We start from the raw sequence: 17,218 nt of genomic DNA, 5'->3' as shown, positions 1-17,218 counted from the left end.
AGAGTTGGAAAAGAGAATATACCAGCAGATACACTATCAAGGGTGTGTGCCACTGTTGGATGCCATACAGATATAAAGGAACTGATAAAAATTCATGAGGACCTGTGTCATCCAGGAGTTACTCGACTCCATCATTGGACCAAAACAAAGAACTTACCATATTCAATAGATGATGTAAAAGAAGTATGTTCCAAATGTATTACATGTTCTGAAATGAAACCACGCTATGCCAAAGGAACTGGCCGCCTTATCAAAGCAACTCGACCATTTGAACGTCTTAATATGGATTTCAAAGGCCCACTACAATCAAGTTCAAGGAACAAGTATATTTTAGTTCTTATAGACGAATATTCCAGATTCCCATTTGCCTTCCCCTGTCCTGACATGACTACTAATACAGTAATAAAACACCTTACATCACTATTCTCTCTTTTTGGTGTACCGTCTTACATACATTCCGATAGAGGAACATCGTTTATGTCATCAGCTTTGAAAAATTTCCTACTATCAAAAGGAATTGCCAGCAGCAGAACATCGCCCTATAATCCAGCCGGTAATGGGCAAGTCGAACGGTACAATGGAGTTATATGGAAAAGTGTGATGCTAGCCCTAAAATCGAGAGGTTTGAACAACAGTCACTGGGAACAAGTTCTCCCCGATGCCCTTAACTCTATTCGTTCCCTATTATGCACAAGCACCAACTGCACACCACATGAGCGGATGTTTTTACATGCAAGAAACTCAAGTAATGGAAAACCATTACCAACCTGGCTATTGACACCTGGACCAGTATGGTTGAAGAAGATGACAAAAAACTCAAAACAAGAATCACAAGTTGAAAAAGTTGAATTAATCGAGAGTAACCCTGATTATGCGTTTGTTCGCCACAACGACGGCAGAGAATCGACAGTCTCACTTCGCCAGCTCGCCCCATACCCCACGAGTGCCGATTGATATTAAGGGGAGAAGATTGTGATGATAAAACAGCTGTAATATTTATAATCTGTTATCTCTGTTACTAAGACACATATTTAATGTCGAATAAAGCTCGTGTTGAGTCCAATTCTATTACAGTCCCCATGTAAGCTGTAAGCACACACAAAGACATTAATGGCCTCCAAATTTAAAGCTAATTATAATTATATGGAGTAGAAAAGGCTAGTCCCTCCCTAGCCTTTGGTAAGCCAATACCAAACTACAAGGCAGCAGTCAATTTTTCTTTCAGGATTTTCTTTCCTTAGCCTTTGAATATCCACTGATCTCCGTCTGCGTTGTGTCCACTGACCACCCGATCTTGTGTTGATGGGAAGGATATTACAGTATTTCCTCTTCTTAAAGAATCGACAATTATTTGTTGAAACACCGCCAATTTATGAAGTTACATTACAATTTTATACTATCGTTATTCCAATTGCATTCAATATTTATTCTGTTTGATTAATTTTAATTATTTATAGTTTGTATAATTCGTTTAATAATTAGCATTACCGTCATTTAATGTAAATTAGTGTATAAGCCAGTAAATATTGTAACATACATAAATAAAGAAATCTAATCTGCAAGGCTGGTTTTGGTCAACCCCGGGTATTTGATTTCCTCGGTACCCCCTATTTCTAGAGGGCATTCCCCTATCCGCCACCTGGGGAGGCGACTGATAGGAGACCAGCAACTCCCACTCATCTACAGTGCAGTACTCTGTACTCTCTTATGAAATGTGTAAAATGGGGGTCTGTTGCTTGAGAGCTCCGTTATGTAGCAGCTAAAAATACCATTATTCGATCTATGAGGATTTCAAGCTTTGAAAATTCTCACTATCAGAGTGTTGCCTGATTAATTGTCAAGTACAGTATTTGACCAGGGTATCTGAAATAGATAACCTTAAAACAGAAAATGTGTTTCTGTTTTCAAGATTCTACTGTCAAGGATTCAAGTTGATTTTTTGTCTGTTTGTTGCAGGTTAAAGTTGAGAAACAGGAAAGTGCTTTCGATGACAGTTGGATTGGAGCTGCACGTAGTGATACAGCTACTCAGCAGGCATGTATTGTTGAACAATCCACCTTGAAATTTACTGACTACAGCTATATGATAGAGTTCAATCCAATTTTCTTTCAACTCCTCTACTGTTGATTGTATATAATGAAATTAGTTGAAAGATTATTCCAGTCTCAATATTCTTTATAATTATGCAATATTATCATTGATCGCCTTTCGTGCATCTTATAAAAAAGTAGAGTAGACATCAATGGGAACAATAGTAAAAGGTCCATTCTTGAATCTTTTCACTGCTATTCTAACAACAGAAATAAACAAACATCAACTACTACAACCCATATTTTAATAGTGACACAAGAATCTCTTTTGTTCACAGATCAAGATCGAGAAGCAGGAGGATGAATTTGGAGAATGTGAATTTGCAACTAGCAACGTCAAAGATGAGTCATCCTCGCACAATGGTTCAACTTCCAATCAGGCATGTATTCTATCTTGACTAGAATAAATAAATAATGCAGTTTAGTTTGAGATTTTCTCATCAAATTATAATTAAAAATTATTGCTGAATGAAAACTTTTCTTCCAGAACCGGCAGAAAAACATAATGAAAATTAAAAATTGTAAAAAGCTCTATCAAATAACCAGAGTAATCTTCAGTAGGCCTATAATAATGGAAAGAATCGGCTCATACAAGTAGGGATAGGAAATACATGAATGACGCATCATCACGTCTGAACTACTGATCTGATTTACTTGAAAGTATGCATATAGATTCCTAATTTACTTAGTATGGTTATACGCCTTTTTCAGTTCTTCAAGATCTCAGAACGTCAAGTTTTAAGCACAGGTCACCAGCTTGTTGTTGTTATTATTAGCGCATGACTACAATTGTGGGGAGTCCCACAGGAAGACCAGCTTGTTTGGAATAGAAGGATAGAATTCTATTTCCTTCTAATTCAAGGAACACAATCAATGCCTATATTGCAATATTGTCAATAACATTGAGGCTCAACTCACACTTATTGTTTTTCGTTTTTGAAGGGACGGATTCAAGGATCCAAAGGTTCAAAGAACCCCAAAAGTCAACCGAAGCTTATTGTGTTCCCAAGTAGTATGTTAGTTAGGCAAACCAATACTTGTGTCCTTTACAAGAACCTGGAGTTTTTCCCTATACTAACATCCAATTCATCACCTGGTTGCCTGTCGCAATCCAATGTGATATGCTTGGCAGTCTCTTCAGACTGATTAGTCCTCGACTCAGCCTCTTGACCCGCATTTGTGCTGGAGTTTCACCCATCTCTGGTCTCTTGGGTTTTTCTTTTTGCCCCTCCGAAACTGCTCTGATGGGGCTGATCCCGTGAGTTTGAAGGCAAGGCAACTTCTGAAGTTGCCTTGGGGTCCCTTTTGGTCGCCTCCTACGACAAGCAGTGATACTGTGGGTGAATTCTGGTTTTCAAAACATTCTTGAGTATGATGTTCGACTCAAAGCTCCCCCAACCCACAGGGGGCAACTCACACTTACGTGAATCAGGTCGAGAAGAGACTCGATTCTAGTCGCAATCTTGGGAGCCACCATAATGTTAATCTTAATATCACCCCTCATAAAAAGTTAGCTAAAATTACATAATGTACATCTAGTTGCCTGTAAATAATATACTCGACGGGAGTGTTGCCTTGCAGCTCCTCTGGTTGGGGGAAGAGTGGCCAAGTCTTGAGCTTTACTGATGCTTTCAAAAATGCCGAATAGCAAAGTTTGTTCAAATTTTCTTGCTTTGCAGGAGCATGGTATGCAGCCAAAAACAGCTTCTCGCCAGCCTATTCAATAGTCTCTGGTGATGTTGAGGGATCTGTGAAGAGAGCAGAGATGTCTCGAGTGAGGTCAGGTTTCGCTTTGAAGATCTTGACCATTCTCAGTTTGCTCTTTGCATGTATCGCCGAGGTTGTATCACATCCGGAGAAGCTGTGAAGAAGGAGGATCGTCTTGGCAAATGAAAGCTGTTGGAGTTTTTTTACTGAAAACAGTTTCGTCTCTGTTTTTTAACGTCCTGGCTTCATGAAGAATATGTTTGTAGATGGTGGTGCCAATCCAATGAGGAGTACTATCAAGTCAAAATCCTCCCCAACTATCACAGTTGTATGTAGAACAGCTTAATTCAACCCACACCTCACAATGGTGGTATCAGCATCTCCGGTGGCAACATTTGTTTCAATACTTGTTTCCATCATTTTCACGATTAACATGTCGATCTGTCTTGTTTTGTTCCTTTCATTAGCTAGGAAATGCTCCTGTTGGACTGTGATGGTCGTATTTTCATGAAAGTTTATGTCAAACGAGTTTTTTGTGAGCCTTCTTCGCTTCTGCTCTGCTCGTTTTGTGCTGTTGACATCAGTGTAACCATCAAACACAACCATACAATTTTTGCCGTATTTTTTTTTAGTAATTTTGTACAATGAATATTTTCCCCTATTTTCTTCACTTTATATCTCCACTATTATTGATCCTATCAAAAAAAGGCATAGGACCTTTTTTGTAGAGAATTTTACGTAGTTCAATTTCACTGATGACAACCTTTTTCCTGGAGGCCATAGTTTTTGAGTTATTTACTAAAAACCGAACTAATGCACCTTTAGACCCCCCTTCCCCCCCTTAGCTCCACCCCCACCGATCAGTACTTTTAGTACGTTGTTTAAGAAGCCTTCCCCTACAACTGTACCAATTTCGGCTTATACATTAATTTCTTCCCCTATTATGTCTTCGTTGCCTGGACTACTACAAGTATATGAATACAGAAGAAAGTCCATACAGTAATATGTAAGTAGTTTGACTAGCGTTCTTGTCTGTTTTCTGTTTTCACCCACCAAACTAGCAATCAGTTTATCTAGATCTAGAGAGCAAAACTTGATTGCTTCCATTTCAACTTCAACTATCCCTCACTCACCCAGCGCACAGTAGTATTTCTTGCCTGTCCAGGTGTACTGCACAGTGCAGTCCAATATCTGTACATTTGTAGCTCTCTGGCAAACCTTAACGTGAATGGCTGGCCTTAGCTTGAAATTTCATGATTATTAAGAACCAGTACAATAACTGACATTAAACTGGAATTATCGTGATAATTATAACTCTATCAGACAGCTATCAAACTCAGTAGCTGCTGCTCCTTCACCAATATTTGTGTCTTTTACATGAAGTGTAACAATAATCGATTGTCTTCTCATTGTTTGTGATGTCAATATTGCAGATGGCGAGAGTTAAGCAGGAGAATGATAGCAGCCAAGAACCAGCACCAGAGTGCAGCACAGCATGCTCTCCAACTGATGATGATTTCAGCCATCAACATTATCTAATCCCTGGCTATAATCTAATATTCATGAAAGAGGAAGAATATGGTGAGATTCGTGTTATTTTATTCATTTTTATTCATCAATGATAATAACACAAAATCTGGTGTGGCGCACTCACACAACTTTCCTTGCCGTTATGAAAATTGATCACCCGACGCTAGTTTTCACGCGCATCTCAAGTCTACTATTCAAAGATCTGAGCCAGCTGGTGACAGGACAATAACGCTGGAGACACACGAGGTCTACTATCTCTTCATAGTGAATGATTCAATAGAATCAACAGTTGCCAACAGTTTGCAATTAAATAATCACATTTTCTCGAACTTTGAGCTTATTTTCAAATTTAGGTAAAATGCTACTGAACATTAACATCAGGGTGTCCAGGCGGGAAAACCGGGAATACATTGTACGTGAATTTCATTTGGGCAGGAAATGTACGGGAATTGTACGGGAATTTTTTGGCACTTTCGTCAACTAGCTAATTGTATATTAATTAAGGACAGAGTTGAAATTTAGCCAGTGGATGAGTGGTGTATTAGTGATGGATTATGCAGGTTGGTGTATCGATGTGGCGTTTTATAAATATAGTGTATCGATATGGTGTTTTATCGGAGCCGTGTATCGATGGGTTCTATCGTAACGATGAGGTTTCTTCCGATATTCATTATTAAGGTATTTCCACTCATGCCAAAAAGAACTTCGAACCGTGCAATTCGCTGCGCAGCGCGCCGTGCAGTGAACTGCTCAGCAAATTCAAACAATAAAATGTTGTCAAGTGGTGAATCTTTTTCAATTTTAATAATGAAACATGTGTACTGTTGATTTTTTTTACTAATTTTGGCTTCAAATCATCAGTTTTCTTAGTGTCAATGATATCTGAAATAATTTCAAGACATATTATTGTTCCAATCACTGATTTTTTTCTAAACATGATTAGAATATTATTTGATTTGGATTCTCTTATCATACTTTCTTGTGAATCAATAATATTGATCATCCATTGAATCGATAGGTACTAGATAAATTATACCAATTGGAGAATTCAATCAAACAGGCTGTAGTATATTATATAATATATTTGGTAACAAAAGTATTTAGAGTATTTATAATAAACTATCACGAAAAATTAATAGTATCCACATTGCTTATCCGGTTTTGATCAGGGTCATTTCAAATACTAGCAGGTACCCGTGCTTCGCAAGGGTCTATTTTAAAAATTGGCGTAATGAAATCCAGAAGAATTGAAAATAGGCCTAGCCTATAAGAATCCTCCGTTGATTATGAATTTATAAGCAGCATTTCAAGTAAATCAGTCCAGTAGTTCAGACGTGATGGTGCGTGATAATTCCCCTATCCTCTACACGTGTGTATACGTGTTTAAGCCAGTCCTTTCCACTATTATAGAATAGGAGATGATAGATAGATGGATATATCTTCCATTTATCTATTATATTCTATACTGTAACAAAGGAAATGAATGAGAATAAATTTTGAAAGGTTTGAGATATCGATGTGCGGTTTTCACCATATCTTTTCTCTGGAAATCCTGTATAGGAATCATGTATCATATGACCACCTTCCAATTAAAACATAATTGAATGCGTCAAACATAATTTTCCTTTACTACTTTACACCTGTATACGTGTATAATCCAGTTCTTTAATATAATAAAAATTTTTAATTCCGACCATATGATTTGGTGATTTTTTTATGAAATCGTATGTACTATTAATGAAGTTTGAACATTAATTCTGAAAAATCTAGAAGGAAAAATGTAATTTGGGCTTCCAGGTGCACGAGATTGATATTTTTAGAATCTATGTTCAAAATTAGGAGATTTAAATCATACCCGTTTTTCCGGTATGCAATCCACAAGTTGACATGTTTTGATGCGAACAAACGAACACACGAACAAACACAACCCTACTCTCTCTTATTATATAGAAGCAACATATTGGATAAACTGTTTTCATCTGCTTAATGATTTTGTTTTTAATTATGTACCCACAATGCGAAAACGCATTCTTTGATGTGTATATATTTTCATCAATATATTTTAAGTCTCTATGATATTTTTATTAAATTTTAATTTTTCAACCCCCTTCCTCGTCACTAGACTGACTGACTGACGCACTGTTCAGTAGGCCGAAAACGCTGTGGAATGTCGTGCAGAGTACAGTTCAGTACTGTTCTGAATGTTGCAAATCGATGGGAATAACACTACCTTATTCCTTGATCAAAACTTTATTATTGACTAGCTAGGTAACCCGTGCTCTGCAAGGGTCTATTTTGAAACTTGACAAATTGAAAACTTTACTTAATGAAAATTTGAAGAATTTAAAACAGGCCTATAATAACCATCCTCGGTTAATTAAGAATGTATATGCAAAATTTCAAGTTGATCAGTCCAGTAGTTCAGACATGATGATGCATCAAACATAATTTTCCTATCCCGTACAAATATAAGCCAGTTCTTTACTTTATTATAGTATAGACTAGCAGGAACCCGTGCTTCGCAAGGATCTATTTTCAAACTTGATAATCTGAAAACTTGACGTAATGAAATCTTGAAGAATTGAAAATAGGCCCAACTATCCTTGGTTAATTAAGAATCTAGCCCATATGCAAAATTTCAAGTTAATTAGTCCTATAGTTCAGACGTGATGATGCGCCAAACATAATTTTCCTATCCCGTACGTGTATAAGCCAACTCTTTATTTTATTATAGATATGGTTAACAACTGCAAGAGATAGGAGTGTGGAACAGAATAGTTGTGAAACTATGATAGCGCCAGAAGTGTCTCAAACACAATAGTAGGTACTACATGAACTTTTTGAAAGTAATTTGAAAACAAAATGTTAAAACAACAGAACAGAAAGTTGTCAACTTTATCATTCTACCTCCATTTAGAGAGGCTTTTGTTTGAGCCGAATGAAATCTCTTATCTTCTATATACTATATACTATATAAAAATGAATGTCTGTTTGTGTGTTTGTTCCCTATGACTTGAAAAATACTTGACATAACGGCATGAAACTTTGGGAATATTTTGTGAATATTGGGGATGGTTTCTGGCCAGAAATTTTAATAGGGTGGCTAATAATGATTATTTATTAATCAATTTTACAGACCTATGTTTTGGAAATTGTCGGCCTAGCGGCTACCGAAGAACGGAAAGATGATCATGATTCAAGATCATATTGGGATAATAGGCATATGTTTTAGCATCTAAAGTTACCAGCTGTAATAAACACATTACCCTATGATAAATTGTATAGGCTACTTGTATTACAACGGTAGCTTGGAGTTGATTGATACCAGCCGTAGATAATGGTTCCTTAGAAGACCTATACAAAAAATTATCATTCCCCCATCAATGAGTAACCGAAAAATGTTGGAAAAAATGATTCACCTCATGGAAGAGAGTTTTTCATATTGCATTGGCAGAATTATTTAATTTTTTTTTTAATTTAGCTTAGCTTATATTCATCCTAAAATGGAAGATGGAAAGAATATGTAATTCTGTGTGATTCATTGTACATCGCATATTTCCTGGACCATCTATTGACAATCAACAACTATGAAAACCTTGAATTCATCTTTGAAACACTGATTTATCCTATCTATTTTTTTAATTCAACACTCTACTGTTAGATATTACTACTAATTGATTGAGAAGAATATGTTTTGGGAATAATGAATGTTGCATGACAAAGCACATAGGAAGTCTGTATTCAGATGTAAATGAAAATATTGATTGTCAGATACATTTCATGATTCACCAAATAAAGTAAAGTGTGACATGAGATACATTTACTTTTTGGCGGTACGAAGTTCGCCAGGTAAGCTAGTTGTAAATGAAGCTTTATTATTAATAGTCAACGCTGAAAAAAGACAGGCTCAATCACCAGGAATACTATAAATTCTATGAAGGACCAGTAAGCCATTATTTTGAGTAGTTAAATCACTTCCATTATGGACACTGGATACATTATGGACAATCAATACGTATGAAATTTATCAGCTACAAAATGAAAAACTTTGATTGCAGTGACCCCGACTACTACAATATGAATAACCATTTAGATCAAATATAAGAAATTACTCACATCTCTCATCAACTCGTACTTTTTGTTCACAAAATATTAACACAAAAATATAAGTTATATTGAATGAACTCACGGCTAGTACCGTACAACTCACGGCTAGTACTCAAGTTAGTCTTTTTCTGGCCGTGCTACAAATAAATGTAGGTATATGTTTGACATTTTGTTTCTGTCATCTTGTTGTCTATTAAGAAAGTTTTCAATGTAATTTTTGATGGCAATAAAATTTGAATTTGAAAAAGAATTATCAACAAACTCCTAACCAAAGAAAACTTTTGTGCTCTGTTCCAATCGGAGTGTATGAAACTCCATATACAGCTGATAGAAGGCTCAAACCGAACTGGCCAAGCATACAACGATGGAACAAACACGTGGTAAGCTCGCGCTCTCAATCAACGCAAAATCAATTCGATCAGCTAATTGATGAAATTGTTTTAAGCTTTCCAATGATTACAACATATGTTAGAATATCATGTGTCAATTATCTCAGTTCCATATGGAGTTCACCTAACCATAAGCTTACTTAATAGGATCCTTTTTCATCCTTTGAAATCCTTAGAGGCAAAATATCTCAAAATCCGTTCTTAGTGCGCATCTAGCATGTTTGAAGAATATTTGTGCAAAGTTTTAAGTCTGTAGGCCAATTAGTTTGAGCTGTAGTGTGATTTTACATCAAAATTTTCGAAAATTGCCCTCTCCTGAACCCCCCTGTGCTCCTGATTGGAATTTTTCTGCATAGATCTGATTTTTTTCGTAACTGAACGAAAAAGTTCCTCATAACTTTGCTCTTCGCTGTGCAATGAACGGTTAAAAAGTGAAAATTTTGGGGGGCCCAGCTCCCTCAGGGGGGGGGGTCAGATTTCTGAAAATCCTTTTGTAGTGGATGTTTTGAGGCTACAATAAACAATTGTGCAAAATTTCAAGTTTGTAGGCTCAGTAGTTTGGGCTGTGGTGTGATTTAAGTCTGTCGGGGCATAGCCTTTTATAGATATAGAGATTACTCGCATCTCTCATCAACTCGTAATTTTTATTCACAAAATATTAACAAAAAATATATATATTAAGTTATATTCAATAAACTCACGGCTAGTACTCAAGTTAGTCTTTTTCTGGCCGTGCTACAAATAAATGTAGGTATATGTTTGACATTTTGTTTCTGTCATCTTGTTGTCTATTAAGAAAGTTTTCAATGTAATTTTTGATGGCAATAAAATTTGAATTTGAAAAAGAATTATCAACAAACTCCTAACCAAAGAAAACTTTTGTGCTCTGTTCCAATCGGAGTGTATGAAACTCCATATACAGCTGATAGAAGGCTCAAACCGAACTGGCCAAGCATACAACGATGGAACAAACACGTGGTAAGCTCGCGCTCTCAATCAACGCAAAATCAATTCGATCAGCTAATTGATGAAATTGTTTTAAGCTTTCCAATGATTACAACATATGTTAGAATATCATGTGTCAATTATCTCAGTTCCATATGGAGTTCACCTAACCATAAGCTTACTTAATAGGATCCTTTTTCATCCTTTGAAATCCTTAGAGGCAAAATATCTCAAAATCCGTTCTTAGTGCGCATCTAGCATGTTTGAAGAATATTTGTGCAAAGTTTTAAGTCTGTAGGCCAATTAGTTTGAGCTGTAGTGTGATTTTACATCAAAATTTTCGAAAATTGCCCTCTCCTGAACCCCCCTGTGCTCCTGATTGGAATTTTTCTGCATAGATATAATTTTTTTTCGTAGCTGAAGAAAAAAGTTCCTTTGCTGTGCAATGAGCGGTTAAAAAGTACAAAATTTTGGGGGGCCCAGCTCCCTCAGGGGGGGGGGTCAGATTTCTGAAAATCCTTTTGTAGTGGATGTTTTGAGGCTACAATAAACAATTGTGCGAAATTTCAAGTTTTTAGGCTTAGTAGTTTGGGCTGTGGTGTGATTTCAGTTTGTCGGGGCTTAGCCTTTTAGATATAGGTAGAAGAAGAAGAAGAAGAAGAAGAGAAAGAAGGAGAAGAGGAGTAAGAAGAAGCAGCAGAAGAAGAAGAAGAAAAAGAAGAAGAAGATAAATTATTATGTTGCTTTGGCCTGTGATCTGTATAAATGTCCTGTAACAACTAATGGTGCGTCCACACATGCCGAACCGAACCTCGAACCGCGCAGCAAACCGTGCATTCCTCCGAACATCTTGCCTTTCAACAAACATGAGCATATGTTTCATAATGTTAAAAATCAGCTGTTAATCATTCGCCGTAACGCACTCCGAACCATTCGCCGTGCCGCTTGCCTCTGTTCTAACTGCTCGCCTCACATCACTCCGAACGCTGAACTTTTCAGCAAATCAGAGCCCTCGATTACAATTTGCCGTGCAGCTCGCTCCACAATATTTTGGCTATCCATCACAACCACAAGTGGAAAACATGCGAACATGAATACAGAAGTATGGGCAATTTTTTATTTGATTAAATTCATGTTTTGAAGAATTCATTGTTACGAATGATAAATTGATAGGAGCTTATAAATATTTTCTAATTCAAATGAAATAACTTCTGAAAAAAATAATGATTGGATAAATACCAATATTGAATTATTGTTGACCAAGAACTCAGTACATCGACAATTATTATTCATTCAACTAATTCTGTACCGTATTGATAAAATTATAATCATTTTCTCTATTGATAATCAATTTCATCAACTAATCATCAACTAACTGAAAAAAGTACTTCAACTTCCATGAATTTATTAATAGAATTATATAAATCCAAAGTGTAGGTCATATCTAAATTCACAAAGAGTTCGATTCTTGTTGGCAAGATAGATGTTATTCAATGCAGAAATCATTGTTATTTTACTAAAAGAATGGATAAAATGAATAGTTCTCTTTCAGGGGGAGTTTTGACAACCCACAAAACTCATCTTTCATTTGAAGAAATAATATCAAAAAGGTGCATAGGACCTTACTTTTTTGTTCAGCTTGCCAAAATACCCCTCATTTCAATATTAAAATTTTCGACTGACTGTATAGTGAGTCAAACATTCTATTAAGGCTTGAATAATTTTGAAATTTTAATTAAATTAAAATGGTAGAGAATAATTATCATGTAGATATCAACACCTTTATTTAAAGACATATTAACTGCATGCTTTCTCATATTGCCGATACAGCATTGATAAAACTGTAGACGTTTATTTAGCAGTCTCAAAAAACTATTCTAGCTGAAAAATTAATAATACATGCCACGTGTAGGCTTATACATTGCATCAGTAAAACGAAGTTCAAAACTATGGTTTTCCTAAACATATGTTTTTGAGATAATTTCTTTGATGCAGCTGTTTCACATTCACCATTATAAATTATACAGAGTTTGTGAAAATAAAAATATTTATTGATTACCAAAACAATACTATTATCATATTTATGATAATAATTAATTATTAACACAATACTTTTATTATATCAATAATAATAATATTATTAAGCATTTCTATCAATTATCAGAACAATATTATTGAGGTTGAGTGGAATCAGGTAGAAAGCAATAATAGAACAGATGTTCTTTTTTGAATTTCTATCATATTATTTTGTTATTCCCAATAATTACAACATATGTTAGAATATCAAATGTCAATAAATAAATTATCTCATTTCCATATGGAACTCACCTTACCATGTTCATAACCTTACTTAATAGGATCCTTTTTCATCCTTTGAAACCCTTAGAAGCAAAATATCTCAAAATCCGTTCTTAGTGCGCGTCTAGCATGTTTGAAGAATATTTGTGCAAAGTTTCAAGTCTGTAGGACAATTAGTTTGAGTTGTAGTGTGATTTTACATCAACATTTTCGAAAAGTGCCCTCTCCTGGACCCCCCTGTGCTCCTGATCGAAATTTTTCTGCATAGATCTAATTTTTTTTCGTAGCTGAACAAAAAAGTTCCTCATGACTTTGCTGTGCAATGAGCGGTTAAAAAGTACAAAATTTTGGGGGGTCCCAGCTCCCTCAGGGGGGCAAATTTCTGAAAATCCTTTCTTAGTGGATGTTTTCAGGCTACCATAAACAATCGAGCAAAATTTCAAGTTTTTAGGCTCAGTAGTTTGGGCTGTGGTGTGATTTCAGTCCGTCGGGGCTTAGCCTTTTATAAGTATAGAGAGAGAAGAAGAATAGAGAAGAAGAAGAAGAAGAGAAGATTGGTGAGCCTAAAAAGGTCCTATCCACCTAAGTAAGTTTTTTTGGATAGCAAAGCATAGACCAAACCAGACATCTTTTGGGGGAAATTATTCAACTCTGCCCACATCTTCGTGAAATAACAATGATCAATGTTCTTACCAACAAAAATCGATGGCAAGTGGAACATATTTATAAAGGTGTCACTTTTTGTGAGTTGGTATTATGCTGTAGTATTTATTTAAATAAATAGGATATGGAAATTACAGAATCTATTCCAGTCAACTTGTGGTTAGTTGGTGAAACTAATTATCAGTTTAAAAAAAACAAAATGATCATAATATTAGAAGGAAATAATTGTCATGATACTTAGTTCTTGGTCAATAATATTTTAATATTGAAATTTATCCAATCATTATTTTTTCAGAAATTATTCTATTTGCATTGAACATCATTTATCGATTCTTATAAATGATTAACTTATAATGATTAATTATAATGATATAAATGATCTTATAATTATTCATAACAAAATATATATTATGAGAAGAGGCCTGTACTGTATTAATGTTCGCGAAAGTATTCACATCATGTTTTCCACTTGTGATGGATAGCCAAAATTGGACCGCAAGCTGCACGGCGAATTTTAATCGAGGGCTCTGATCGGCTGAAAAATTCAGCGAACGGCGTGGAGAACGATTAAAAGAGTGGCTAGTGGGACAGCGAATGGTTCGGAGAACTGCGCGGCGGTTGTTTAATAGCTGAGTGTTGATATTATGAAACATATGGCTAATGTTCGCTGCACGGCGGATTGTACGATTCGCTACGCTGTTCGAGGTTCGTTCTGCATGTGTGGAAATACCTTTATATCCATTTGAGAGGTATAGTTCCGTATCTGGTGTAGGTATTATCGATGTTGAAATTATTGATAGTAAATCAAATCACACATTATGTTTTTCAGAACCTAAAATGTTCTGTTTAATATTAGTCCAGTCAATATAGATATGAAAAAGAGGGTGTACTTTCAATTTAATATTGTAGCTCTGATTTTTCAATATTATGTTTGGATACATAATAGTAGTCCAGAACCAATTTTTGCATGCACAATTTCCTTGTGCTAGATAAAGAATGGCCAAAACATCTCTTATTTTCGGTTCATTTTCTAGTTTTCAGCTTATTTCCGCCAAATCCAGTCGTCGGACAGTTAAATTTGCTCTCGCCTTTTTTCAGATTATAAAATTCAAATTCTTTATTCTGCCTAACATTTTTTACAATGTATAAGCTCGTCAAAAATAAAAAAATACAGTCTACATAATAAGATACATAACACAATATCAAGAATAACAATAGCTCAGAGTATGTATATACAAGTAGGCTAACAGGGAGATTGACAAGAACAGTAACAGCATTCACATAGATGACACACCTTACAGTAAACAACTTAGTCCAAAATGAGGTGAGCCCTTATATTGAACATTCAAAGTATTCAATCAATGAATAATTTGCTCTCTCCATCAATTTACTCTTCATAACTTTCTTGAATTTCATTTTTGGCGGCTCTAACAGCTGAGGAAAGACTGTTGTAAATTTTTATCTGCTGAAATAGGTAGCTGTCCCTTGTTTTAGAAAGCCTTACATGTGGGATTGAAATATCATTTCTATGCCGGTTTGTGTATTCATGTTTGTTTCCCTGAAATGAGTAAGATTCTAAATTAGTTTTGACATGCAGCAAGGTACTCATTATGAAAATTGAAGGGAATGTCAATATCTTCAGTCTTCGAAAGCTTTCTCTGCATGACTCTCTGTTACTCAAGTTGTCTAACACTCTCATTGCCTTTTTTTGCCATATGAAAACTTTTGAAGCATGGCAAGAATTACCCCATAGGCGAATACCATAGGATATGAGGGAATGAAAAAGTCCATAGTAAGCAAGTACCAAAGAATCAGAGTTCAATGATAACTTAAGTCTTCTAAGTAGAAAGACAACACTAAAGAGTCTCTTACACAATTCTATGATGTGAGGCTCCCAACTCAAACTTCTCTCCAAAGTGAAACCCAACATTCTGACCTGATGCTTAATATCATTGTCTTCTGGAATATTCCTTAAAGAGAAGCAGATACATTCAGTTCTGCTCTCATTGTGGATTAAGGTTCGAACCCACTAGAACGTACCAGACACGGACCGTGTCAGACCATGCCAGGCACGTAAAATAACAACTATGCCCACTACAACGGATCAACAGCGTTCTATGCCAGTACATTACGCGTATGGTACGCGTATGATACGCGTCTGATGCCCGGTCAGAAGTTGTTGGGAACGCGACAGTTAGCAAGAGAATGTAGCGGTGAACTGGTTACCAACGCGGTGCATGCGCGGTTACAACGGGGTTTGCAGGCGTCACGTGCCATGCAAGGAGCGTTCCGTCACAGACAAAATATACTGGCCGACAAATGTTGACCTGGACGTGCATGGCACGCTCCGTGCTTGGCCGGTGACGGAACGGTCTAATGGGTGTATTACATATCAAATGATGCAAAGAATATTTTTTTGCATGTGTCGGTACGGGCACGGTCATGGTATGATACGTTCTAGTGGGTTCGAACCTTTAGATTATTAGACTCAAACCATGATTTAGCAGAGGCAAGAGCCTCTGACAACTTATATCTAACATCATCATAGAATAAAATGAAATTCATTTGAATAAAATGAAATCACTTGGATCTCTCTATACCTCTAATGTGTTCTGAGTTACAAAAATTAGAAAAATTTCAACAAAATAACAATTTTGATGAATTTTAGTTTTCAATCAACAATATCTTCTGATTGCCACAATTCAAACGCATAATTCAAAATCCCTTTGGGCGTAATTTTGTGCACTCTCTGATATCAGGTTGAAGAGCACAAAATTACGCCCAGAGGGATTTTGAATTATACATTTAAATTGTGGCAATTGGAAGATATTGGAAATTTTGCATGAAAAATAGGTTCTAGACTTCTCTAATGTATCCAAACAATATTATATTAAAAAATCAGAACTACAATATATATTACAAACACCAAAGTATATACCGGTGGTGACTGGACTATAATGTTTTAAAGGGTAAAGGGTAGGTTAGAGAGTTTCGTTTTTTCTTCTAAATTGCCTTTTTTATATAATTCGAAATAGTTTTAATCGTATAATGGTGCTACGTACATTTTGATGTAAAACATACTTGTGCACTTTGAAATTGTTATTAAAGAATATTATATTTTTCAAAATTGACCCCCCTTTTTTGAGTAGCGCCATAACCCCTCCCCCCAAACCTACATTATTTTTACATATTAATTATGTGTTTTAACCAGCGAGGAAAACCGGGAAAAACGTGAAATATACGGGAAATGTACGGGAATTGTACGGGAATTTTCTGAGCCTGATTCAGTGGACACCCTGTGCCAATACTTTGTAATATTGAATAATCTCATTTTCTCGATTTTCGTGCTTATTTTCAAATTTAGGTGAAAATGTTACTAAACATTACTTGTACAGATTTTCATGCTCAATCTTTTCCACTTGAATTTTTTTGTTTAAATTATCTGAAGCCTGATAATTGGGAACCCAAAATCAAACTTCGCATAGATGG

At 35.7% G+C, this 17,218-nt stretch overlaps 1 protein-coding gene across 1 annotated transcript in view; it reads left to right on the top strand.

Moving 5' to 3' along the window:
- The window catches only part of LOC111061971 (gastrula zinc finger protein XlCGF17.1-like), a 113,833-nt gene that overhangs the window by 2,677 nt on the left and 93,938 nt on the right, over positions 1-17,218 (top strand). The window contains exons 2-4 of the mRNA XM_039425148.1: positions 1,957-2,034; positions 2,369-2,470; positions 5,231-5,378. Coding sequence (XP_039281082.1) covers positions 1,957-2,034; positions 2,369-2,470; positions 5,231-5,378 — 328 coding nt within the window. The remainder of the gene's footprint in view (positions 1-1,956; positions 2,035-2,368; positions 2,471-5,230; positions 5,379-17,218) is intronic.

Source organism: Nilaparvata lugens, chromosome 3 (genome assembly GCF_014356525.2).
Source record: "Nilaparvata lugens isolate BPH chromosome 3, ASM1435652v1, whole genome shotgun sequence".
NCBI lineage: Eukaryota > Metazoa > Arthropoda > Insecta > Hemiptera > Delphacidae > Nilaparvata > Nilaparvata lugens.
The sequence above is the reverse complement of the archived record's forward strand: the minus strand, read 5'-3'. Positions and strand labels throughout refer to the sequence as shown.